This window comes from Anopheles merus, chromosome 3R (assembly GCF_017562075.2).
Source record: "Anopheles merus strain MAF chromosome 3R, AmerM5.1, whole genome shotgun sequence".
Taxonomy (NCBI): Eukaryota; Metazoa; Arthropoda; class Insecta; order Diptera; family Culicidae; genus Anopheles; species Anopheles merus.
In genome coordinates this window covers 35,576,773-35,603,854 of record NC_054084.1, presented here as the reverse complement: position 1 = coordinate 35,603,854, position 27,082 = coordinate 35,576,773, and the positions used below count along the sequence as shown (strand labels likewise).

At 44.5% G+C, this 27,082-nt stretch overlaps 3 protein-coding genes across 7 annotated transcripts in view; 2 read left to right on the top strand and 1 right to left on the bottom strand.

Annotated features, from left to right (window-relative positions):
• Window positions 1-5,679, top strand: part of LOC121597808 (nuclear receptor subfamily 2 group E member 1-like) — a 16,683-nt gene extending 11,004 nt beyond the window's left edge. For both annotated transcript variants that reach the window (XM_041923959.1, XM_041923960.1), the window contains 4 exons: window positions 3,627-4,630; window positions 4,704-4,802; window positions 4,915-5,137; window positions 5,294-5,679. In XM_041923959.1, the coding sequence (XP_041779893.1) occupies window positions 3,627-4,630; window positions 4,704-4,802; window positions 4,915-5,137; window positions 5,294-5,634 (1,667 nt within the window). In that variant the 3' untranslated portion in view covers window positions 5,635-5,679. The remainder of the gene's footprint in view (window positions 1-3,626; window positions 4,631-4,703; window positions 4,803-4,914; window positions 5,138-5,293) is intronic.
• On the bottom strand, window positions 5,067-27,082 carry LOC121597810 (glycosyltransferase-like domain-containing protein 1-like). Of its 4 annotated transcripts, none has more exons than XM_041923963.1 (5): window positions 26,814-27,082; window positions 26,268-26,754; window positions 25,922-26,206; window positions 25,590-25,846; window positions 5,067-5,151 (listed from the first exon to the last, which is right to left on the bottom strand). In XM_041923963.1, the coding sequence occupies exons 1-4, from the start codon at window positions 26,884-26,886 to the stop codon at window positions 25,600-25,602; spliced, it is 1,092 nt and encodes a 363-aa protein (XP_041779897.1). In that variant the 5' UTR covers window positions 26,887-27,082; the 3' UTR covers window positions 5,067-5,151; window positions 25,590-25,599. The 4 variants fall into 4 exon arrangements, with proteins under 4 accessions (XP_041779897.1, XP_041779900.1, XP_041779898.1 ...); XM_041923966.1 differs by lacking the exon at window positions 5,067-5,151 and adding an exon at window positions 18,074-18,101; XM_041923964.1 differs by lacking the exon at window positions 5,067-5,151 and adding an exon at window positions 22,628-23,448.
• LOC121597809 (dynein assembly factor with WDR repeat domains 1-like) lies at window positions 17,247-22,561 on the top strand. The gene is given in 7 exon segments (XM_041923962.1): window positions 17,247-17,550; window positions 17,624-17,696; window positions 17,781-17,984; window positions 18,066-18,237; window positions 18,240-18,580; window positions 18,654-19,179; window positions 21,204-22,561. Coding segments are annotated over 6 exon segments (1,326 nt in total). The 5' UTR covers window positions 17,247-17,510; the 3' UTR covers window positions 19,150-19,179; window positions 21,204-22,561.

Here is a 27,082-nt window from a genome sequence, read left to right as displayed (position 1 = left end):
AAATCTGCACCAATGCACTGTGCTCGCAAACTATTGCACCGTGTTTCCTGGCGTGGCTTAAGCGGGGAAGAGTAGGTAGATTGTGAGGCGCGTTCAATATTTACCCGTTAAACGATTTGATGATCTTTCGGCACTTATTTGTCGTTGCCCGATCGATCAGCCAATCATGCATGCAGGGGGGTGATGATGTCCGTACGCTTTGTTGTGGATTATTATATTTGCTCCGCGTTTGGAACATTGAAATAGAGGCACTCGCATTGAAATATTATTTGTAGAGGGATAAAACATTATTCTACTGGTACTGTACAACTATTGATAGGCAGCAAATTGAAATCTAATATCTGTTGCCGCTTTTAAGCTAAAAAGATTCGAGATAGAATCATTAGCTCGGTCGAAAATGGTTCTTTCATGGCATATAATGGCTAAATGACATTAACAAGACTAATCATACCAAATGGCCAATCAGTAAACCAATGTTGCCTTGCAAATTGCCTACATGTAGGCGTATTCAATGCAATTTTTGCTGACTGCTATTGAACTAACGAAAAAATTGTTATGAGTAAACTTTTAAAAAGCGAAAAAATAAATCACAAAAATTCATATCTCTTTCGCCAATGGTTTATGTGAGAGTATACATTTATGTATTTTACAAGAGAGCAAAGCGCCTAAATGTATGCAAGGAACGTGTGTCATAGGGGGCATAATTAGTACCATTTGTTGTGAACTACATAGTAATTTTAACCAATTACATTACTTCTAGCAAAAGATGGCTGACAGTACATATTAGAAGCAACACCAAACCATCTAATAAAGGAATTTATATCCTTTGATATGAATATAGAAAAGGAAGACCATAAACATTCCGTCCTCTCCACAAAATCCATTCCTCTGTCATTTTAGCTTTCACGGATCCCTTTCTCTCGCTCAGCAAATGCTGGTCCCTCTTAGCACAATTACCATACCAGCATGCCTGTTAGCTTAACAAAATTGCGAATAAATCACATCGTCAGCCTCAATACCGCCATCATTTGAATGATTCTTCCTGCTGTTCCACCTTTGAATCCCTCCAATTGAGCATTCTGAGTCTAAAAGTTGAGCAAGATTTCCCATTACGAACCAGTGTCCCGCATCTGTGCCGGTCGCTGCTACAGCTTACCAAGGATATTGTCTTACCGTACACACACACACACACACATACCTTTACTCTTCACTTAGCCACTAACGGGATAAGAAAGTCCCTCATGTGTAGTAGCTAACCAAGCAAACGAAGGGACACACCACGGTACGGGGGTTCTAAATTTCCATCTTAAATTGCACCACACCACAACTCCAACTCCTTTGCAACATCAAGGTTTCTTCGCCCGGTGCCGGGTTCAATATTTGAGTTTGAGGTCTTGGTCCTTCTTCTTCTTAAGAGTATCACGCACAAGTGGATCGTCACCGCACAGGCAGAAAGAAAGGGTACAAGTTTTGCATAAAAGTCTTAAGTGTCGCAACATCAAGAAACCAGGAAACCGTTTGATTCTCGGTTTTCCTTCGGTGATACAGGGAATTAGTGAGGAAAGTTGGAGGGGTGTGGAGCGAGAAAAAAAACTTTTTAATTCTTCAGGCTCACAGCAAACTGAACCCCTTAAATTATGCTCGCGGCTCGATATTTTCTCCACACTTTTGGTTTCGGCTGCTCCAGCAAAAACACTCATTACATGGAAAGGATTTAAGATCCTACGGCGTTAAAAGTTAGGCGCAAGTAAGTGTCGGCCACATAACGACCCTTCTGTATGTCTTTCCTTTCATTGCCTTAAGCGGGGTAAAAAGATGGGATCTTCCTTTTTTATTGTCTCATGATTTTAAATCTGACAGAATCTGTTTGGACTAAAGAAATGATCCGAACTCGAAACTGTTCCTCTCTAAAGAATGGATACATTTTTGTTAGATCTTTGTCCATTTTGTTCCTGTGTCTGTATTCTTTTAAATGAAACACATCGCCTCCTTCTATTTATACATCGGCTTAATCCCTCCCTCCACCTGGGAAAATCTTACCCAAACCGCCATTCACACCATCCGGAACACTTGACATTGCCCGGAGTTGAAAAGTAAATCGCTCGCAAACATTAAATTTCGATCCAAAGCGCCGATAGAAAGGATTATGCCCACTTCATTGCAAACGCGTCTAATACGAGGCTTTCCCCTTTCTCCACGTAAGATGGTTTCCCCTCGTATCCCTAGCCTCTTCCTCCTTTACGACCTACAGAAACGCGGTGGGTTTTTTTTTCTTGGTTCACCTCCTATCCCTTTTGCCTCTCGATCAGCTGTTGGCTTTCCCAAGGCATTTCACCCACTGTCATGTGTTAAGTCATGTGTCAAAATGTTTCAATACGCACCACCCCGTAACGAGAAGGTGTACTGGACGGGGGCTTGTGAAGGTGTTTTGGGAGGTAGGACAGCACAGCATCTCTAAGCCGCTTTACACTTTTCCCGTTCTAATCGAGGGAGCTGCTCATCGAAGTGCCTATCATGACGCTCATGATGATGATGATGATGCTGATGATCCGAATCAATTGCTATTGAGCTCGTCGTCATGGGTAGCAATTAACCACACCGGTGCCCGTTTTCCTGTTGCGGTGCTAGTAATCGAATAAAATTGCCACTCTCTCTCTCTTTCTCTCTCCCTTTTCCGAAAGCAAATGAAGTGTTAAACGCAAACAAAACTTTTCTGTAAGATAATTGTACGGGGACGAGGTGCAGTGAAGCGTTCTAGTGAAGCAAATCGAGCACAAAACCCGTGTCCGATCGGTTTTGTGTAAAACGTTGTTTATTCGATCGTATTTTTCACATGACCTAATTGTGATAAGACAATCCCCTGTGGGGATATCGGTGCACGATAAGTTGTCCGAGCATAAAACACTGGTTAAGACGTTTCGTTACATCGCATAAAAGCAAGGAGATAAAATAAACATTTCACACTCGATAAATCGATGTGAGTGTTGCTATAAACAGCCTAAAGGTAAGCAAAAGGGTGCTTTTAGGTAAACGTTATTATTTGCCATAGGCAACATACCACCAAAGATTGCCTAGCTTATGGCCTAGCGAAAACATTACTAACAGATCTATATTCCGTTGAATAATGCGCTCAAATGCATTCAATTCACAGAAAGTTTAATCATTTTCCGTGTTACTGCAGTTATTGTTTCAACAGAATCCAATTAAACTTTTTCTTGTTTCTCGGTTGTTACATATAACAAATCGACCAGCGAAAACGAGATACGAACAAAATCGAAACCGCTTGCGGGCCATCCAATTGAAAAAGTGCATTTGAAGAATCGATGCAATCGCCCCGCTAAATTACAAGAAAGCGAAGAAAACAAGTTGCTTCCACTCGAACGAGAACATTCGAGCGCGTGAAAATGGATTAAACCACCCGAGGGCAAATGGAGAGAACGCAAAAAAGTTCTTCCGTGCCTTTTGTTTCACCAACACCTCCTGCCAACTTTCATTTCTGTTTTTAATGCTTCTTATGGTAATGCAATTGTACAGCTCATCAAAGCTCAAAGCAACTAGCTCTGTTTCTCTATTACTCGCTGACTAATTAAACTTTGCTGCGCTTCCTTTTCCCCCGAACTGTACAGCCGTCCAACACGAGCGTGGCCCGCGGAAACCGAAACTCCAGCACCTGCAAGCGAACGGGGGCCACCCGGGCCATCCCCATCTGGCCGGCCCGTTCGTGAACAGTGCATCGTACGGACACGCAATGTCCCACTTCCCGCCCGGGCTGCACCATTCCGCAATGGCCGGCTCGAACGCGCTGCTGCACCATCCCCAGCCGCTCTCCTTTGCACCGCTCGGCCACCATATCGGTCCCTCGTTACTGCCGCCGGTCAAGCTGGAACAGAACAAGTTCGAATTTAGCCTCGGTACACCGAACGGTAGCAATGGTGGCAACGGTGGTGGTGCCGGTCAAATGTCGGGAGGCACGAACCTGCTCTCCCCGATTAAGATCGAGCACGGCAAAATGATGACGTCTGTCGGTGGGTTCGAGTTTTCCGCGGCCGGGCACGTGCAGCACATGTACAAGTCGCTGGAACCGATGCCTCCGTCGCCGACCGATTCGAAGAGCTCGATCAGCGTGGACTCGCCGTCGGAAAGTTTGACCAGCCCTCACTCGACCGTGGACGGCAGCTCAAGCGTGCTCAGCCCGACCCCGATCAACGCCACCAGCCTAAGCCTTCCGTCCCCGCTGTCGCAGAACGGTGTGCTCGACATCCTGATGAGCACGGACAAGTGCCAGGAGTTTATCCAGTACCAGATGCACAACAGTAGTATTGCGTTCCCTGGGTTCACGCCCGTTAGCAGCGCCTCGAGTGGAATTTCGGTCGCACCGCCGTTGCCGCCACCCACGCATCAAGGTGTACCGCCGCCATCGTCACTCGCGCCATCACACCCACCAGGACAGGCCGCCTCAACAGCGACAGCTTCGCCCACGGGACTGGCGCATCCACAACCAACGGCAGCAGCAGTAACGCCACATCCACCACCACCACCGCCACCACTCGTTCCCCATCCGATCGCGCTGACTGCGCTGCCGCCCGAGGGTCCAACCATCATCAGGCTTCCTACCTGGGAGATTTTGCAGGTTGGTTTGTCTTACGTGATTTAGTTAATTATTGTGCCAGTGTTTTAAGAAGCGCTTTTTTGCCATCTCAAAGGAAACTACGGCGCGGTTACTGTTCATGTCCGTCCGATGGGTGAGGTGCTTGATCCCGTTCCAAACACTCTCGAAAAATGACCAACACCTACTGCTACAGGTAGGCACACACCATCAGACATTCATCTCTTGCTCATGTCTGCATTATCATTTTCTTTCAAAATAAATAATCATATGCTTTACTTTTTTTTCATTTCGCGTTACCGGTTCAGGAATCGTGGAAAGAACTGTTCCTTCTCAACTTTGCCCAGTGGAGTGTACCGTGGGATCTGAGCGGACTGCTCGATTCGCCCCAGGTGCGGGACCGGTTGCCACCAGACGCAGCGACTCAGCTCGAGATGAAGACGATGCAGGAGATTCTCTGCCGCTTTCGCCAGATTTCGCCCGACCTAAGCGAGCTGGGATGCATGAAGGCGGTAATCCTGTTTTCACCCGGTGAGTAGAAGGCCCTAAAATGATAAATCAAAGTGCTCATTAGAGGGCATGATAATTTTGAATTGATTTTTAAATATGTAACATGAAGTGAACCCTTCCACCACATGCTCGTAATAACGTTTATCTCGTAATTTCCTTCGTCCCATTCCTGTACAGAAACGTCCGAACTGTGCGACGTCCAGCCGGTCGAGATGCTACAGGATCAGGCCCAGTGCGTCCTGTCCGAGCACGTCCGCGTTCGCTACCCACGCCAACCGACCCGGTTTGGGCGGCTTCTTCTACTCCTGCCGCTGCTCCGTACCATCCGGTCCACCACCATCGAGACGCTGTTCTTCAAGGAAACGATTGGTACCGTGCCCATCTCCCGGCTCCTGATCGACATGTACCAGATGGAAAAGTACACCGATCTGGAGGGTGGCGGTGGTGGTGGTGTTGGTGGTGGTGGTGGTGCAGGAACCCCACCTACACCGAACGGTGCCCTTACGCCAAAGGCATAAATCGGTGCGACAGACTTCGGGTTTGCTATTTTTTATTTTCCCTGTCCAAAAGAAGCAGAAAACCTAACCGCGCACAACAACGCTTCTCATCGTTGTCCCAATTACTGCAGTTTGCATGTTACTGAGGGTAAAAGTATTTTTCCAACGCTTCCGGCTGTTTGAGTTTTATTCCACACGGTTACAGTTGTGCCCAGGATTGGGGATGTTCTTTTGTTTCTTCCTCCCTAGCTTCACTTTATTTCGCTCAATTTCACGTGTCCTCTTTTTGCTGATTACATGCTGGGCAACAACTTTTTGTCCTCAAGTGAAGTAAAAATAATGCAGCAAAAAAAAGATTGTACTATACCGCATCATCATCCCGTCTAGAAATCAGTCAGTGCGATCAGGTTCTCAGAAATGTTTTTATGGCCGTCAAGAAGTAGACAAAAACCACACAAGCACAATTGAAAAAACAAATGATCTGACCGCGATACCGATGTACGGTGAAATTGTGTTATTTTTTAATTTGCAGAATAAATCTAGGAACAATATTGCGCGTGAAGAGGAATTGTGCGAGCTGGTTTACGTTTAGACTCACCTACAAAGGTTGAACACGCTTCTCCGAATATAGCGACTAGCGAGATAAGAAAAGTCGAGCTAGCAAGACATGAAGCAGAGAATCTGGTGTAGCGGAAAAATCATATTCCAGTGTAGGTACAGGTACCGTTGTCCAAATGTAATCTGTTTTTGGTACATCCTTTCCACCCCAGTAGAGCAAACCACAGGCAAACAGCAACCATATTGCGGATGATGCTAACCAGTTTCTGTTTTGTAAAATGTTGTACATTTTTAAAGCGTAATTTAATCTAGAAATGAATCATACATGAACTTATGGAACGGCGAAACTAAACGGTGTTAAATGTTAGCATTGAAACGAAAGAAACGATCAATTGAATGACTCGCTCGGGGAACACAAAGGTAAGTTTTGATACATCTTTACCAAACTGATAGCACAAATGATTGTGTAATTTGTTGAAGATCACACATCTTCTTCTTCTTCTTCTTCTATTTGGCGTTACGTCCTACGCGGACATGCCGGCCTGTACAGGCTTTCGAGACTCAATTCATTACATCACAAGCCGGATAGTCAATCCTTGCTAAGGGGGAATGGTCCATTGTAGGCTTGAACCCATGTTATTGAGTCGTTCGAGTTGGCGACTGTACCACGGGACCGCCCATACATTGAAGATGACACATACATTTAGACAAATAAGTACAACATCTTTTACTTAGAGTGCAATATTTCGTTCTAAATGTAAGTTGTTTGTGTTGAAATAGCTTCTTTTCGCCGATTCCAAATCGTTTACCACAAACATCGCAAATCTCTTCGCAAATCCGTAAAAAACATCCCACAAACTACCCTACTGCATGTTTCGCTATTTTGTTACAATCCGCTTACGGTCACATACACAACGCTTGTTGCTTGTCGGTTTCATGTATCCGGCTCAAACACTCCCCATCTAACGGAGCTCCTGTCCTGTGTTAGCTTATCAAAAAGGGACTTTCAGACCGAAATGGTAAACAAAATACCGGAACATTAGTACCGCTGGGTGAGAAAAACTTTTCCCTACACACCACTACACATCACACAACTGGTAAGCGTTTGGAGCGCGCTTGCCAAAGCTGGTTGCTATTTTTCACTTGCCTTTTTTTATTGTGGCTTCTTCTATGTTTCCCATGGGGTTTTGGTTGCTGTTTTGTTTTTCTTTCTCTACCGCCCGGATTGGATGGGGATTTTTTTCAACCTTGGACACGACCCGGAAGTACAATAAATATTATTTCTCCACTGTGGTACAAGGATCAGTATCGTCAGCTACCAAGACGCACCATCAGCAACATCATAGTAAGCAAGGAAGTGTACGAAGGATTCTGGGTAAAAGTTGCCTGTGTCATAGCAAACAATCCTGTCACTGACTCCAGAGGATATGCTCCGTTTCTTCTATCTCTGCGTGTGTGTGTGTGTGTTTAAATAGTTGTATCACCACAGAAAATCCGAAACGTCCACCACCTGACGTGGCGTAGTTGGGATGTTGGGAAAATATGTTTTTATTGTTCTCCTATTTTGTTTTTCTCACTGCATAACTGGTTAGTTGGTTACGTCATGTTTACGAAAGGTTAGCAGGGTCATTTTTTTCCGGACGTCTCAAGGTTTTGTTAAGTTGTTACAGCGCTCATAAGATAGTTTGTCGAGTGAACAAGAGTGAGGAGCTGGGAGATGTTTGATATTTGAATCAGTACAGGCCTCAGCGTTAGTATTTCACAATAATGTATCAAACAATAATGCTCTCTTTGTGAAATGCTCTCCCCGATCATCTTGAAAGCTTTATAAACAGCTTAGCAAAAAGTCGATTTGTTTAACTTAAAATGGTCAACTTTAGGCAGGGCAACCTACACCAATGGATGCTCGACATCGATGCAGTACGCTTTTTGATTGGAATTTACAATCTGTGATGGCTTGCTAGCGTTTTGACGTAAGAATTTGCACTCAAGTGCCTTCACTAGAAGTGAAGCACCCATCACAAAGAAGATCAGTATAAATATCGCTTCACTTCTGTAAGAATGTAAGAATGTGCATGTGGTCCAACTTCCGGGCAGGAATCCTTCCAAGATTCATTCCATGTCCAGTGTATATGTGTATAGTCTGCCCATCGATACATCTCACACAGACGAATAATTAAAACCTTAGACCTTCAGCCTCACACTCCAATCCGGCCCATTGCTCCGGATGGGTTGCTTGCGGTTTACTTCCACACCGGATACGAGACACGACCTAATTCTTTCAACCTAAGCCAAAAACATGATTTTCTAACTGTCTGACCAGAGAGCGTGTCCTGTGATCCGCTTCACAGCGTCACCACACAACAGCCCGAAGCTGAGAAGGAAGCGAAGCCCATTCCGCACACAGACGGCCATCAGAACGTCACGTTCTTTGCTGCATTATAGATGCGCGTCCGGAACAAAAGGGCGTGCAAAGTGGAATTTTAATCCTTTCCCCCACTCAAACACCACCTTACTTCACCGACAGAGTACAACGGGTACCACAGCTGGCGAAGCAATTGCCCATTGAAGACATTAAATTGAACCGTACGAAGCAGAGTGGAGCATGGTTCTGTGTCCAAATACTCTGCTCTGGTGATGTAAAACGACAACTAGATTTTGCTCTATGGTACGAGAAGGGTGAACACACAGAATAAGCTATTACAAAGTATTACTTTCGACAGACAAATACCTCGACAACTCGACCTTCGATCCGAGCTGCAGTTTCCATTGGAAGCTTGTCCCCATCTTTCCCCGGGAGAATAATTTACCAGGGCCTGAGAACCTGGGTTTGCACAGAGGACACAGCCACCATTGCCCGAGACAATGGTCCATAATACGTAGTCAGCAGTGGACAATAGTACATAATCAACTACTAAGGGCAGTAGGGAGTGGGGGAGGGTCTCGTTTTTTGCTGTTGCTTTTCAACTTCAACCAAAGGCTGCCCTCTGTTTTGCCGTTCCAGCTTCTTGATGGATGATGGAGGCATGATCCTTAATTGCCAAGTTCCACCACCTCTGTCGCCCGTGTCAATACAGTACCCTAACGCGTTGCTGCATCCCTCTCTAGAGCCCACAGTGCTGCCTCACATTGGCAAAATCCTAACCTCTCCCTGTTGTAACGAGCGCTTTTCTTGCACACAAACACACACACACACACATACAGACCACACGCCCCCTTTGCCACCATGTGGCGGAAGGCAGCACGATCCTGCACATGCTCTCTGCTACGCACCGGCCCTGCGCAGGTGTTTTTTCCCTGCTTTGTTTTGTTTTGTCGCAACGAGGGAAGTTACACGATTCTGCCGTCGGGATGTCATTTTGGTGCTGGTTCACCATCCGCTTCACAGCCACTGGAATTGCAATTGGAAGGAATAGCAGGATGATGGAGAGAAGGACGCTTATGTACATTAATCGAGGCGTATTGGCGGTGTGTGTGTGTTGGTCGCCCGCCGAGGGAGATACCATTAGGCTCCGCCTACATTGACTGTCGGATGGTCGTCATGGTATAGCAGTGTGTATGGGCTCCCATGGCCCGCCACGTGCGCCTTGGAATGGCTTTTTCCCTTCTCTGCAGGGCCCAACACCACCATCGCGCGCCGTCGATGCAAGCATGCAAGAGCAAGAGAGCGGACCCGGGCACTTGGGAACTTGAACTTTTGGGCTTGATTTTTTGGCAAACCGACCGTGGTGTACGAATTCTATGTACACATTACATACGGCAAGCTCCCGCAAAAGTCGGAGTGCGCGCCATACTGTGTCGGCAAAATGGGAATCCCGCCTCAGCAGGGTGGCGATAGTGGCCTGCCCAGCCAACGGAAGGTCATCGGAGGACAGCTCTCGGAGATTCAGTTCCGAGGAGCCGGTGGCGGCTTCGGTCAAGATACCCCGGGGTCGGTTTGCGAATAATGAGCCCTTTTGTCAGCTTTTTGATAGCGATTATCGAGAGAGAGAGAGAAAGATACGCGCACACACATACAGATAGTGGCCAACGAACGGCTAAAGATGGAACACGAGGGTCACCACGTAACTGAGACATCATCGGCGAACAAAAGGCGGCTATAGGCATCCAAACTGCCGACGGTGATTTAAGGTAGAAATTACTCGTGAAATAAACAAATTGCTTTCAAACTGACAGTTGATGTAGCTGTTAAAAACTCACGATATACACATTCACACGAATCAAAGTAGTCCATTTACAGCGCACGCTAGCAACAGAATGGAGCCAGAAGCGTTGCAATACGTATTTGTGCGAGCATTCAATACACACAAAAACCTCAACATCAAATGTTATTGATTTTCGTACAAACATTTTCAATTATCATCATCAACTTTAGACATCCCCATCAAGCGTCACAACACAGGCAAAACTGACTGCCAACTAACGGCAAACAAAAGGTCCCTCCTCTTCTGTCTGCCCACATTCTGCTTCCACCAGTGTTAGGCATATTTGTTCTATTTCAACAAAACAATACAAATGTACCATACCACCACGGTGGTTTCGATGCTCGATACAAAGCGCCTCACCACCAAATGGCAGCGAACAATGATTAGAAATAAAAGCAAACGTCCTCCACCACACACATACACACACATCTGGGAGTATTTTTAGCTAAATAAATCTATGGGGCCTCTGTGGAGCCACAACACAATGACAACACAGTACGGGGGGGGGATCGGGATTTTGTTTTTAGGCGAAGGAGGAGATGGCTGCTATACCACAAATAATATTTCACACATCACTATTGCGGGTCATGCAAATATTGTGTGACCTCGTCGCACAACCCCAGCGCCAATGCTTTGTTGCCAACGGAACCCCGTTGTGTCGATCATTGGCAAACGGTTTTAGAATTTGCCCGCATACAGGAACAATTGCGAGTGGAAAATTCAATTCCACACTGATTAGAGTCCTTTTTTTATGAATGAATTGTATTAATTTATACAACAGACAAATATTGCACAATTCATGATGGAAAAGTGGAACTATGATGTAGTTTAGACATTTTTGGAACATTGATGAGGGATTGTTTGCAAAAAAAAAATCAGTTGAACTATACAAAAACCTAGTTAATAAAATTATCAAAGGGAATGATTCAACCATACAACACATTCATAAATATGGATAATAGGCAAATACAATAGTTTAGGCTACATACTGACAATAATAAAAGCTTATATCATCTCACTAAAGTCCCTGAACATTCATCAAACGAATAGTTCATAGTAAATTTGCTCTCGGCACATTTACGGGCACTTTGAGTAGCTTGTGGGCGAGATTACTCAAACTACAAGACAGTAAAAGTCCATTCAAACGAAACCTGTAATGTAATAGGCTGTATTTGTTTTTCACCCGTCTCTTGGTATCTCGTTTGAAATTTGACTTGAAAAATGAGAAAATCCATAGCTTCAATGTTGGAGGTAATGAAATTAATGTTAATGTAAAATCCTGTCACATGACGGAATTCAGCGTGTGCAACAGAGTAATTCGTTCGAAAACAATCAGTACTTCAAAAGAACCTCAAGCGAGAAATAAATCTACTATAATAAATCTCTGAGTTCCTTCGCAATACCTGAGCGTGAGTTCCAAAATCATCCATTTATATGAAAGTTTCACTCGATGTGCCGTCGGAAGTATGCACAAGCTAAACTGAACGTCGATGTAGAGTTGTAGAATGTAAATATGGATTTGCAGGTTCAGTATTTCAACGAGAAGTCAAAGGAAAAATCACAATAATTTATAAAACCATTCATTAAAACATCACCGACCGGTATACAACAAACCATAAAAAAGCCACGCCAATATCCTGAGCTTCTTTAGCCTTTCTTCCTTCAACATCGTTTGATGAATAACACCTACCAAACCACCCTGCGTCCAAGCCAACAACGGATGATTGCGCTTCATCATCATCATCATCATCCGACTGTGCATCACACCTTTTGCCGGACGACAGCAAATGTTGATTTATCACGCGGATAGGATGTCATTTGATCGCGAAGCCAGCGCGCGATAGCGCAGGAAGCCATTCGGCTTCGCCCGGGCGCTTGGGACTGCTTGGCGACCGACCGCTCGACTGGTGACCGCAAATCAAACGACCGGCCAGTCCCAAAAACCTCACACAGCGAGAGAGAGAGGCATAAAGAGAGCGAAACAGAGAGAGAGAGAGAGAGCAAGCTGATAGACCCCCACCGGCGGGTACGATGATCCGAATCGCAAAACCCAATTACGGATTATCTCGCGGAGCCGCATAGTTTCTCGGCTTTCGCTTCGCGGTCCCGAAATGTGCTGACTTGCGGTGATGCCCGGTGAACACCATCATCATTGCGTCCCACCATCTGCAACCCTTTCCACCTTCCACCCCCCCTGGAGTGGTCGTTGGTACTGGGTCTTGAGCAGTAAGCATACAGGCCGGCAAACAGGCAGTGTAAAAGCACGGGGAAAATGTTTATTATTATGTCGCTTATCGGAATCACGGTTCGGTGGTTTAATTGATTGACTTTCGCCCGGCATTATCGGCAAGGCGGTACGGCCTACCGCGACCACGGGCAATTCATTTGCAGCGGGCCGTCGAAACTCGCGCCATCGATGAACCTCCTTTTCCTGTTCCACCTTCCCGTATCACACATAAACACACATCATACTGTAGAGCGGGTGTAGAAACGCCAAACCAGTGGACATTCGATACGAAGCGAAGGATTAAAGTATCCTTTTGTGTCATCGTGCCATATGGAAACTGAACCCAGTATGTTTGTGCGCGCCATGTGATCCAAAGATACGGCAAGGCAAAAGCGTGTTTCTTTGACCGCGCCAAACGAGCACGAGAACAACACGGGGAGACCCGCAGCATTTGGCAGCAGACGCATAACGCAGCGCCTGAGCTCATCAGCGGTGCCAGTCCCACCGACGTTCATTAGAAAGAAACACGTCGGCCCCGATGAGGATTGCTGCTGAGGACGAAATTGACAATTAAGTTAGACACACAAACGAGTGATGGATGTTGATTGCGAGTTTTCCCGATGCCGGCTGATGCAAATAAGCCAATCCTTTTGCGGGGACTAAGGGGGACTAAGCCACTGAAGAACGGGACTTCTCGTGGGAACTGGTGAGGGTTAAGGTTTTAGGACAAAGTCGAAGAATTGTATACAGTTGAAGATGTTAAATGAAATGCCATTTGAGTCAAATACGTTTCGGTAGATTGTACATGGTGTTCCAATAAAACGCCTGAATGTATGCAATTTGCATCACAAAATCATCTTCTGCTTATTATGAAAGCATCTTTATCAACATACTTAGGATTCATAATAGACCTACTGCTACATAATAGAAGACGGAGTAATTCAGCATTTCCTCAATGTAATCCATATATTCATACCATAGTATTCTGCGAAAATCAAATCCTGCCATTTTGACCATCATTTATGGTTCCATATTTACGAAATTGATCATAATTGCAGTTTAAGTCTGCCAATCAAAGCATTGGAAGCGAAGAATGAATACATTTCCTCGTCTCCTCTATTTGGCAACTGATAAAAGCTGTTCCTAGATAGATAGCTCCTCACGTAGTACAGGCTGGACGACCTATAGCCACTGGCCTTGAATAGACTAAATGCCACCATTGCACCAACAAATACAAACTAAACTAGTGTCATACCACCATAGCCAGTGCAAATCCACCTTTTGCTTCATTTTACTGTCGTAAACTTGTTCCACCGACTGCACCGTATTGTATCCCCATTGGGGTATTGAGGCGACGCAACCTTGTTCCACCGACTGCACAAACCGTGTTAGTCGACAGGGGTTTACTTGCTGCTGGGCGCCTTTCTTAACGCTACAATCCCCTTAGCTGTCATCACACATGGCGCCACAAAAGAGTGACACAAAACGTTCGACATTATTTTCCCTCACGTCGCTTACTTATTCAAATCACATCATGTCCCGGATGTGTCCTTTCCAAACAATGCACGAGCATACAGTGATAGTGAATGTATCTCTTTTTTTTTGGAATTTCCCTTTTTTATTCCACATCACAGCCCGCGATAGTTGCAAAACTACGCGCAAACACCCAACGCGTGAATAAAATGGGACGATCGCTATATAAAAATGCAACTTCCCCCGACACACACCCCGTGTGGCCGTTGGTGGATCCGACTCACAAACAACAGTACCCCGTCGGAACAGCGAGCGACCGTGGACGAAACGCTGGCGAAGCACACATTTATGCAAATACATTTTTATGCAGCGCTGGTAGCCGGGGGTGGCAGCTCGAAAAAGTTGCAGCTTAAGGCTGCTGGTGTGGTGTCGTGTTTTCTAAAACTCTGTGTTTTCACACCCTCGAAGTTGGGGGCAGAGAGACATCGCGTTTTGATTTTTTCACTAATGAGCACACCACCGGATATTATGCTGTGGAAGGACAACTTATCCAGCCCCAAAAGCGTCGTGTCGCAGCGGGTCGCATTTTTCGCTTGTGTCTTGCTGAATGAGCGGGTTGCAATAAGCACTTGTGCAACGGTGGCAGCAGCATTAATAGTCGTTTTGTAGTTGTTTCTCACCCGGTTCGGTCTGTGCCAATATGCTACTAAATGCCAGCCAAAAGTGTACCGACAGCTTTCGAAGGATACATTTTTGCACACGACTGTTTGGTGGATTTGGTTCCTCTCCCGATGCACTCGAATGCCACTGCCCGTTGGCGTACAACTAAATCAAGAGAAACTTCCCAACTGGTAGGGCAGACTTTGGGCTGCATAGTTCCGTTGGAAAAGCAAGGGTCGGTGGCTGATGAAGTGCACTTTGCGCGTGTTACAGTTTATAGCTCGGGGACATGCAGGATTTTAAGCTATAATTAAAATGCTTTAACTAAATGGTGTGATTTATAAAATTTTGAACACCCGCTTTTCTCACATACATACTGCAAATACCCGCTTTTCCTAACAAAGAAAGCTTATGGTACATTTTTCCCCAATTCCTCCCGTCTCACAACTCTTGTCAAACCGGTTCACGAATCACGAAACGATGACCTGTGCTGGGTGTGCATGTACGGAGCTCATTTTATTTGTGTACCGAGTCTAATGAAATTTAAATAAAATTAACAACTCGCAACTCGCTGGCTAGGCGATTGTTTGACGACGTTCTAAACTTAGAAGCAGGCTGGGAGCTGGCGTTCATTCGCGCGATTGTGCGCCGTCCGGAAAAGCAAAAACAGATAAAAGGAAACAAATAGAAAGCTGTCAACAATTCAGCGCAAATCCGAAAGGCAACAGTGGCGGCGTACAAATTATACCAAACCAAATTGGAAATGCAAGTCCGCTGTTTTTTTCGGTGCGGAAGGATATGCTAAACTATATACCTGCATGAATAGGGACATAGGCACAGAGAGAGAGAGAGTTTATCTTTCTGCCATAGTGATAGTGCGTTTATAGTTGGGTAAAAGGTGGTAGACGCCATACACTTTCTGAAAACGGCGCCTTTCAGCTACCCATCGGAACAACTGATCAACATAAGAAAAAAAGACACGTGTGTCAGGTGGTGCCACGACCAGATAATATTGCCCGTTCGTCAATAGCACCACGGGGCGCGGGAAAAGTACCTCGTGGTCCAGGCGCGACCATCACCGCCTGGTAGCTGCTCTTACCAGCATCGCAAACAGCGCTGGTGATGGACCGTCCGCCCGGTCCATTTGGTGTTTCTCCCACGGAAGCTATCAAGCACCACCACCCGGAAAGCTTTCCCTGTCAACAAAGTAGGCCCCCCTCCAAAACACTACGCGCATCCGCTACAATTCGAGCGCATCGTACAATGAAATGATGTCATAATGCCTATCCCACGGATCAAAGGACGGAACGCGTAGCGAACAACGCGCAACAAAAACATAAATCGAAAAGGGGAAACACTAACCGTCTGGACTGAACCTTCGACCGGCTGGGTTTGGGCTATGAGGCCTGCTGCTGTAAGAGGTGTTTCCCGTCTCACGGCGAACAATAAATCGCACCGTGACGTGTTGAACAAAATAAATAAAATTGGCTTTCGGCAGATAAGTTCACTTACAAATAGCTTTTCTGTTGAAAATCCCGATGTTACTCGGTGGAATGCGTCCTCCGCTTAAATAAAAATAGCAGAATTAGAATTTTATTTTATTAACACACGTTGAAATTAAACTAGTAATAATCTTGTAGATCCTGGCCTGATTGTTTCAGAAAATGATCAAAAATCATAAAATAGCCTAAAATTAAGGCGAAACTGTAGTAAAGATGACCGCATATGACTTCAAATTCTAATAGTGAATTCCTAAGAACAAATATTACTAAACTTTCGAGTGTATCTTCGAATGTTTAGTCCCAAATTTCAGCACTGAATTCTGTCGAATAACTTCCCCGTGCTTTGAGGGTAACTTTTTCAATAAATCGTTCAGGCTCCTGCACATCTCCCTAAACAATATCGCTCGCAGTAACGATGCGATGCGTCTAATCCAACTCACCCGGAACATCCAGCAATATTCATGCACACACACATCCGTCCATGTGATGCCTATCCTAACGCCTTTCGGGAACGGTGTTAAACAAAACACACAACACGTGGTTAAAATCACACAGCTTCAATCCACCGTCACAGGGAGGCACAGCAGAAGCGTTTCCCTTTTTCTGGGGATGACGTTCCCTCGCGTCCATGGCTACTACGTTTTTTTGCGTTTATATGCAATGAAATGAAGTTGACATGGATAACATTGCTCTACATGTGTCATCTGGCAACCAACTGTCACTTGACACAATTCGAATTGATTTTTTATCACGAAAAAAAAACAAGATTAAAGGATTATACCACAGACCTCCAAAAAAAACCCCATGTATTGGCGTTGTAACTCATAGCTTTTCGGTTTAAATTCCTTTTCATGACCATTCCTTCCATTCATGACAATTCCAGTGCCACCTTAGCACGGGCAACAAGTGTCTCAACAAAATCGCAACACTACGCAACAACTGGGCCATAGCAACAGCGCATAAACACGTGTTTTACACAAAATCGCGCGTTTTTTACCCCCTTTTAAACTGGTATAGGTTGCCTTGGGTGCACTAGCCTTGCACCCGAATATCCTTCGCCGTATCGATCCAACGAAAAAACGGCATAATAAGGTGCTGGTGCGTTCAGTTCATTTACAGTTCTCTCTCGGTTCGGATGTTATTTTTTCTGTTGCCGCAGTGGCTTGTCTGATATATAAATATATTGAAAAGTTTTCTTAGTCTGTCCTTAAACTGCTCATCATTTTAGCTCGTGTTATCTGTTGGGCTTAAGCGTTCTAATTCCAGTTCCAAATGAGATTGATAAAGATATACCTTCGATACTATCCACCAGGTAAGATTGGGTAATTGGGTTCTTGGTTTAATCCAACCACCAACTCCATCTAACACGTACCACACGCTACCAGGCATTGCGCTGAACTACCAGAAGAAAGGTATTGAAGGGACCAAAATGATAGATCTGTTTGATCTTACACCAAGGTATGGAGTACTTCTAAAACTATAGACACTCATTTGATCGGCACTGACACATACTGTCTACACTCCCCTACCCATCCCTTTCAGCTGTGATCTCCAAGTGCTAACGAAGCAAATTGCCTCCACCGAACCACTCATTACGCAAGAAGTGTTCCCCCAGGTGACGGAAATATTGGAAAAGTTGCAGAAAAAGCTCAAAGAACCGGTCAAGACCAAGTTTTACCTGTTCAAAACGCTGCAAACGCACATCCTGCCACTGACGAATGTGTGCTTCGACAAATCGGGCAAAAAGTACGTCCCTGTTCTTAAGAGAATTGCTTAGGATCCAACTGTTTTCGGGATGTGTGTGAACGACTCTTCTTCGCTTTTCAGATGCATTACCGGATCTTACGACCGCACCTGTCGCATCTGGAACGTGGAAAGCGGTGACGAAGAGAAAGTCCTTAAAGGGCATGAAAATGTCGTCTTCTCTGTAGCCTACAACTATCCTCGATGGTATGACTTCAAATCCCCAAAATTGAGGACTTCAAAGTTGAAGCTTCTAATTCGCACATTTCGCTACCCTCCAGCGACCGGATACTTACAGGATCATTTGACAAAACTGCCAAGATATGGAACCCCGTCTCGGGCAACTGTATCAACACACTCTGGGGTCATACGGCCGAGATTGTGGGCGCAGAGTTCAATCCCCACCAGTGTGAGCTGGTAGCAACGTGCAGCATGGACAATACGGCCCGCGTGTTTCACTCGGAAACGGGCCAGGAGATACATCTGTTTGCGGATCATTCGGCGGAAGTTATCTCGGCCCGGTTCAATAAGGAGGGCAGTCTGCTGCTCACCGCCTCGTTCGACGAAACGGCCACCGTGTGGGATATGCGAGCGAAGGAGTAAGTAACGCACTTAGGACTAGATTTTCACGGTTCAAACTTTAACGACACTGTGTTCCACTCCCACTGTCAGGCACGCCATCGTTATCCGTGGACATGAGGCCGAACTAAGTAACGCTGTCTGGAACTTCCAGTGCAATCTGATCGCTACCAGCTCCCTTGACCGGACGGCCAAGATATGGGATCTGCGTCGTTTGGATGAACCACAAGCCACGGCCACCCACAAGGATGAGGTGCTGGACGTTGCGTTCAACTGTACCGGCACACGGTTAGCGACGGGCAGTGCCGACTGTACCGCCAAGGTGTGGGACGTTACGGGCAACTTCGAGCTCGTTACGATTATGGCCGGCCATTCGGACGAAGTGTCCAAGGTGACGTTCAGCCCACCGGGTGGATTGCTGCTGACGGCATCGGCCGACAAAACGGCCCGCATTTGGAATTCGGGCACCGGTACCTGCACCCAGACACTGTCCGGGCACGATGGGGAAGTGTTTTCCTGCTCGTTCAACTACTCCGGCGACGCCATCATTACCGCGTCGAAGGACAACACGTGTAAGATATGGAGATGATACGACTGGTTCTCCGGGCAGGCCTTTAAAGTATGTAACTGTATGAACGTTATTTCCAATTTCAAGCATCTCAAACTCTAGCCTCTCGCCATTAGCCTCCCCTTGTTTCTTTTTTAGCGCTCTTTTCCATAACCATAGGTACCATAGACATAGTAGGATTGTGGCCTTCATGATCTTTCACATCTTAAAACGTTCCTTATTAGTACATCTTCAGATCTGTTCGCTCCCAGTGAATAGATTCCATCGTTTGCTCAACCCTTAGTAACACCCCTTAGTAACTCGCGTAGTAACAAATGAATGCCATCGCTGCTATACAACAGCATCAAAGTAACCGAAAACATCCTCTTTAAAGGATCAAGTGATCTTCATTTGATCTCCCAATCGTTGTATCCCATCGTATCACTAATCTGATTAGTGCATTAGTGCTAGAGTTAAGCTCCCTTAGCAATGGAATGACAAAAAGAAATGAAAATAACTGCCACAACATTAGAGACATCCAACTGCCATAAAGGAACGTGTGTCAAGTAGTAGTGCTATTATAGTCCAAGTGCCTATACACATCTAGCTCATCTAGGTGCTAATTGTGATGTAATACTGCAATAAAAAAAAAAAAACATCAACAACATATCACTAACATTTTGCTCATGTTTCGTAGAACTTGACTTGCATTTTATCTTATTCATTATTCATTTCGATTACTATTCCTACCCTTCGTACATCGGTTTTTTTTTATCGTGACAACCTATCGTACCTTTGTTTTATTTGCTGCATGTTGCTTACTTCCTTTTCGCTCTACTCTACTCTGCTTGTTCTTTTCCTTCACTAATTATTACTACTGCTACTACTTCTGCCACTACTACTTCGGGTTCGGTTGCATTAAGGGTCAGCCTAAGAAGCAGCGGCAGAGGTACAGTGTGGCATATAGCAACCGGGAGGCCGAACACTGGACCAAGTTTTTGCTGCGCAGCTGAACGCTTGATGCTCGCGGCGAGCGGATAATATTAAAAAGGGCGGAATTTACGCGAAAGGGAATTCCGTCCCTTTCGCGAACCGTATTATGGCATATGAATTATTACATTGATTATTTGCTAAACTGTAACCGATTTTGCATTTACCGATGGTAGAAATACTGATGGTGTAGCATCAAGCTATTGCTACGGAGAACTTAGTTTTTTTGCTGTTAAAATAATACATTTAACCTCAAAACAGGATAATGCAGATGATTAGAAACGACAAATGTTCGCGTGTAGCTTGCACCAAACCCCAGAGTAATTATGTGAATGATTTGAGTCCATTTGCCATGATATTAAAAGTAATAATTCAGTTTTTTGAAAGCTTCCTGACTAAGAAAATTCTCAATCGGCGGTCAAAGTTGTGTAAATATGTTTTGCAAATTGTGAGGATCTTCTTCTACTACGATGTGCACAAATAAGTAATTGAGTTTTAACAATTGTTTGACTTCCTTCCATTGAGTCCATATTTTTCAAGTTCAAGTGTTAGTTATTTTAAAATTTTGTCTTAAAAATTTTAAAACCAATTACTTATTGTTAGGGGAATTTTATTGCACAATTGTGCCGCTAAACGAACATCTGTTTTCGAATGTGTTGTGCAATGTTAACTTAACACAAAATGGGTTGAAAGAGTATCAAAGCAATTATTTATAAATATTTCACATAAAATCTGAAGTTTTAAATTAATGAATTAGACCAAAAATTGTAGAAATAATGCGTGATGGCCAATAAATAATCGGAGTAGAGCACAAACATGATTTTTCAAAATTTGTTTTCATTACACAATGCATTCGAAACAGATGCCAATGCCAAAAAGTTGACCGCATTGAAGATAATTGCTTGTAGCAAACACCATTTTCTCTTAACTTAATCATATGATTTTCTATCCTCTTCTCATGATTTTTTTCTTTATTAAGAAGAACGCCATTGCAACCCCAAAAAGCTGACCACCTTCAATCTCACTCAGTCGTTAGCCAAGATTTATTAAAACATTCCTCGTACTATTCCATCCATTTACCCTTCCTCCCCACTGCGGAATCACAGGTCGACGTGGTCCAATTCATAGAGCCAATATACGCAAAACCGTCTCACGCCGGGAAAGGCAATGAAAAGCATTAGTAAAAAAAAAGAAAGCAAAACAAAACAGGCAAACTGCCACCATACACAGACATACCACCACACAAGCCATATATGCCATATACTCTGCGCCAATGAATCGCAATTCGCTCGAAACGAACAATTTCACACCGGAATGTGAGTATGATGCCATAATTTAATGCCGTCTATTGCCATTGAACATGATCACGATCATCCACAAAAGCATAAAAAAGCATACAAAGCAACAACAAGAACCAAAAGGGAAACCGCATCAAGGCATTTGCGCGTACATTACAGTACGTTCCTTGCAATAAAACGCATTAAAACGTGAACGCCACAACTCATGTCCTACCCATCCGTAAGCATTGCCACCTCCTCCCGAAATTACATCTTCCTATTAAAAAAATCCCATTTTTCGCAACATAACAATCGCTTGCAGTAACGCGTATCTTTGCATTTTGATCACCTTTTCTCTATATTGGCGCACCACCAGAGGAGTTTGTTGATTTCCCTTTGTTTCACACGGTTTCGACACGTTTGCCACAATGTGGAACACAATGTGGAACACGAATGTTTGCAAGTCGAACTTAGTTGATGATTTTATATGCTTGCTCTTTGGCACTTCACGATCAATATCATACCACTATTAATCACATGGCGGAACAACGACAACGAGCGCGCACAACGGGAACGCAAGACCGTTGCACGCACGCGAAAGAATCAAGAGGAAACCATTTTTTAATCGCACTCTACAACTCTTTGCAGATACTACTGCGTCAAAAGTGTATTAAAATACTGGACTAGCCTTCGGAGTGGCCCAGGAGATGGGTGTGAACACGTTTCCCTGGGCATACAGTGGGAGAGCATACATCGTCGTATCGTCGTTCGTATCTATCCGTTTTTTTTTTTTTTTTGTAAATAGTCATTGTAGGTAGTGATAAGTGACTTGTTTTCTAATGTTTAGATTTACAATCATAGCGTTGAATCATAGGATCAAATTTCAACTTACGAGTTGATAGAGCAAGGCACAGCTGTTAGAGTACCGTTTTAAAGAGTGTTATGTTTTTATTTAATTGTTAAAGTCTAAAAATGCAACAGATAAGCGTACAGTGATAGTATTTAAATAGGATGGGTAACATACTAGAATAGGATTAGTAGGTAACCGTTTACCGATTGCGATTTTCCTCTATCATATTTATAAAAAAGAAAGCTTTTTAAAAGTTGAAACGTTAAATGCAAACATAGGCGAATAAAGCCCCATTTTAGGAACGCGTGTCCTTTGAGCCTCTTTTTCATCCATTCCCCAACCGTCCTACCGTTTAGTCACACGTTTCCGAAAACTAAATCCCTAATCAAGGACAAACCGGCATACATCTGCATACAGCGGCATTGACGAGGTGCGCTCGAAACCAACCCCGCTTCGAACCAAAGCATCGAACCAAAGCTAAACCCCTTTTGATCTTGTCGTTCGACTGATCTCGCTCCCCCTCACACTCTCTCTCTCTCTCTCTCTCTCTCTCTCTCTTTATCTGCCGAATGGCCATAGAAAGTTTGTTTGTTTAAACGTTCTTTAAATTGATTCTTTCGTCGATAAGAAGAGGCGGCATCATCTTCCGTATCCGCATGTACCAACCACCCACCCAATTGCCATCTAAGCCTTTGCTGTTGTGAAGAAGCAGCATCCGCTCTGTGGTAAGTTGAAATCCTTCCTTGAAGACCCATACACACACACACACGCAGGCAGGCTTCCCAATCCCCATCATATCGAAACTGCTGCTGCTGCTGCTGCCAAGCAAATAAACAATCCATGTTTGATTTCGTTCCTTACTGGGCTTCTTCTCGCACTTTTATGTGTGTGTATGTATTTGGCCGAGAAAACGCCGGAAAGCCCGAAGACGATAAGCAGCATCATCCCGTAACCGCCGTCCTCTGTACCATGTTTTTGGCGTCAGCTCAAGTGTTAACGAAACATCTGTACGGAAACTCACGACTCACTTCACACACCGACACACACACACACACACACACACACACACACAGGACGCAGCGTGTGTCTTTGCAGCGTGCCCAGGGATAACGAGAAGAAGGATCATCGGAATGTCTAGCGAAAGACTAAGAAACTCGGTTAGGTGTCTTTTCCCAGGAGCTTTGCTTCGTGCAGGAGGAGGGGGGCAGTGCTGGTAATACACGGCTGTGGGGACATAAGAATAAGATTCGAGATCACACTAGTAGCTTATTAGGTACAGTTTCGTTTGCTAATATTTGGTAAAGCGATGCGAATAAAATTACTTTTCTATCTGCCGAAAAGTCTTTCCAAAAAGCAGAGGGTACAAAGTTGAAATAATATTCACGTGGCCCCACCTGGACCAATCTTCACTCTCAAATTCTTATAGTCCTCCTTTCTCTATATCAAATGCTCCTATCAATTGAAAATCACATCCATCCCCATCCACTCCAAACCAAAACCAACCCAGTGCAGTTATGTTTTGGTTCCGTCGTTTTTCTTTCCCGTTTATGCAATGACTCAGTCAAGCGTGATTGACCGTCCGACCGGGTGCTTGCTGCATGGCCAACCGGAATAAGCATCGCTCCCACTCTGCGACCAACGTATCGACGTAGCTTTTCCACTCTCGCTTTCACACACATACACACACACACACACATACATAGCCAGGACATGATCGCCTGCTGGCCTTTTTGTTGGCCTCGTTTTTCTTTCACTCGCATTACCCGAGGCATATCCGTACGAACGTTCGCATTTTCTTGGGCACGCCAGGCGAACATTTTCATTCGAACTTATTCATTCGAAAGTTGCTCCATCCGATACGGTCCAGTGCGCTAATCGGACTTCAGAGAGACATTTGTCTCATGAGCGGCACTGAAGCCCTTGTCCCTTCGTCTTAGCTTGGATCGGTCGTCTTTTGGTGGAAACGTTCCTGATTGTGCTGATGCTGCTGCTACTTCTTGAATGGGTGGGATTGGACAAGCTGGAGTTGTCAGGAGCAGCCAAAATTCAACCATCGAGTGCGGTCAGGATTAGTCAAAATTATCACGACACAAAGACATCGTCGCAAAAGCTGCTTGATAAATACGACATAATACGCACTGAGGACTATACGCTGAACGGTGGTTAAAAAATCATAAATATTAGGGTTTCCGTTTGATGCAATTAAATATTATGTAGTATTTAAATTTATCTCAAATCAACAACACTGTAATGACAACACAGCATCTTCATGCAATTGAATAAAATTCAAAACGAACGAAAATCCTAGTAGATTCTCATAATTTCAATTCCCAATTAGAATCATAACATCACAACAGTTGTGCATGGGCATATACAATTCCCCTAATCCCCACAAGATATAATAAAATTGCTGCCTTCTTCTCTCCAAATAAGAACCAAAGCAGCTTCTCTCCTTTTTTGCAATTTAAACGGTCAAACAATATGAATGCTTAGAGTTAAGAGAAAAATAAAAAAAAACTATCCATTGTGCAAGACGCATTTGGTAAAAAGTCCTTTTGTTCTAGGGCAAAAACGGACATCCCGGACAGAAACAAAGCCACACAGCGCACACCCGGCGAGCATTTCTTCACTTTTTTGACCGACAAATCTGACCACCCATTCCATTCCCACCCACCACTACCATCTGAAATGGGCTGTCCCTGATAATGTCCTTTCAGTGCGGTTTCGTTTTCTTGTGTTTATTTACTCTAACACCCTTCGGGGCGTAATCGGCCCTCATTTGGGTGGGAACGGGCGGGTACAAGAAATGGGACCTTTATTCTTTCCATGCCGATCCTAAGACTTGAAATTTAACAAGCACGACGACATGTTAGCAGGGCAAGTTTAAGAAGCAATTTTCCCCCTCTGTCACCCGGTCCCTGCGGCCGATTGGACCGTTTTTGGTATCCTTCGTTTCTTCGTTTTTTACGCTCTGGTAGACAAATGGCAAATATCAACAGTGCACACAACCGGTGCGGTAGGAATTGAACTGAAATGCTGGCCAGCAGTGGGCGTAGGGTATATTTTCTTAGCTCCGGCTCTATTTGTTTCTTAAGGCTTTTGAACTTCTGTACGGTGGATTGTTGTCGTATATCTATGTTTTTGGTGTGCTGCTCATGCTATTTGATGCAGATGGAGTATGTATTTCTGACTGGAGTAGGACCATTTGCATTTCCAAATGACCATAGAGTCGTAGCTATCTTGAACGGAATGGCTTTTCCGTTGCGAATACGAACAAATCAATTTTTAAACGAGTCATTGCAGACATGTGCAATTATATATAATAAAGTGAAGCATATAAGAGTCAATGAATAGGTGAGACTAACCTCTTATCCCTCATTGCGTATTCCTTAGAATGGCGATGAATTGCGGCACAAGCTGCTCCGCCGAGTAACCGTCCAGGCTAATCTTACCAAAAAAGTCTTCGCGATGCTTTTCAAACAGCGCACGATTACGGCACCAATTGTACAGCTGCTTTACCAACTGTGCCGTTGTATTGAACAGTTTATCTTTTGGATAGAGCTCCGGATAAACTAACCGGTTCGGAACCAACGGAACACATCCACTGTAAATCGCTTCAAGCCTGTGAATAAATCAAAGAAAGTAAATTAAAATTAAATAAAAATATAAGCAATAAGCTGATGAGCTAATAAATTACATTGCCACTCCGTAAAACTCGTGCAGTGCGGTGGACAGTACCACATCCCCTTCGGATAACGTGCGCAAATACTCCTCCCTCGGCAGTGGTCCAAACTGTGCCACCTTCCCCGGCAATCGTTCCTCCAGCTGCTCAAAACAAATGGGAATGGTTTCGAATCGTTCGCCCAATATTGAGACGCGAAAGTTGACCCCCTTCGCCTGAAGTCCCAGCAACGCTTCGACCAACTGTTCCGGATTTTTATCGTGCTCCCAGCGATGAGGCCAAATGATGTGGAGAGGGAGGCTGAAAATTTGGAAAATAAATTATAAAACCTTTTTTATTTATGAACAAACTACTGCCTTACCTTTCTTCTTTCTCTGCTTTAACACCTCTCTTTGTCAGCTTCCCAAACTCCACCGGGAAGTACAGAACGTCACACTTTGGTACAATTTTCTCTCTTACGCCCTGGAAGCTCATGTTGGGTACTTTTCTTAAAAACGATTCTATACAATCGAGAAAGGAGTTCATGTTGTACCGTGAGTTAAACAGTATCCTATCAGCACAAAGGCACGTCGTTATCTGGTTGATTCCATACTGGACGTCACGCTGTTTCGCATCCCTGACCGGGTAGCACAGTTGATTTTCGTGAAAGTAAACAATCTTCCGGCAGGCAGCGAGATCCGTTCGCATTCCAATCAGCTCAGCTAGATTTAGTACCGAGCTGCAGAAAATAGTTTGGTACCGGTGGGCAGTAGAGATGCGACCGGCAAAGTGTAACGCACTCATCCGTGCACACCAGTGCCATTTTTTTGCCGGTATGGTAAGCAGATCGTGCTCTTCCTCCTTGAGATCTACAAAATTGAGGCATTACAGTCATATGAATCAATAAGGGCGTCAATGTGGAACTTACTTTTTAGCAACACATCTACCAACTGTTTGTGGGAACCGCCGTAGAATGCTTCCAGAATCAAAATTGGAGCCATGTGGGCAAACAGAATGTGCTGTCCTAGGCAGCCGTGTAGCACTTAAAGCAAGTATTAAAACTAAAACATTATGAAAGGTAAATAGTCCCCGTTTTCAATTTCACAGGCGATAGTAAATATTCGTTGTTACTGTTTGAATTAGCTTTTAAATGCCGGTAAATGCGGGAACCATGCCCGAGGCCTCCTTTGTTTTGAT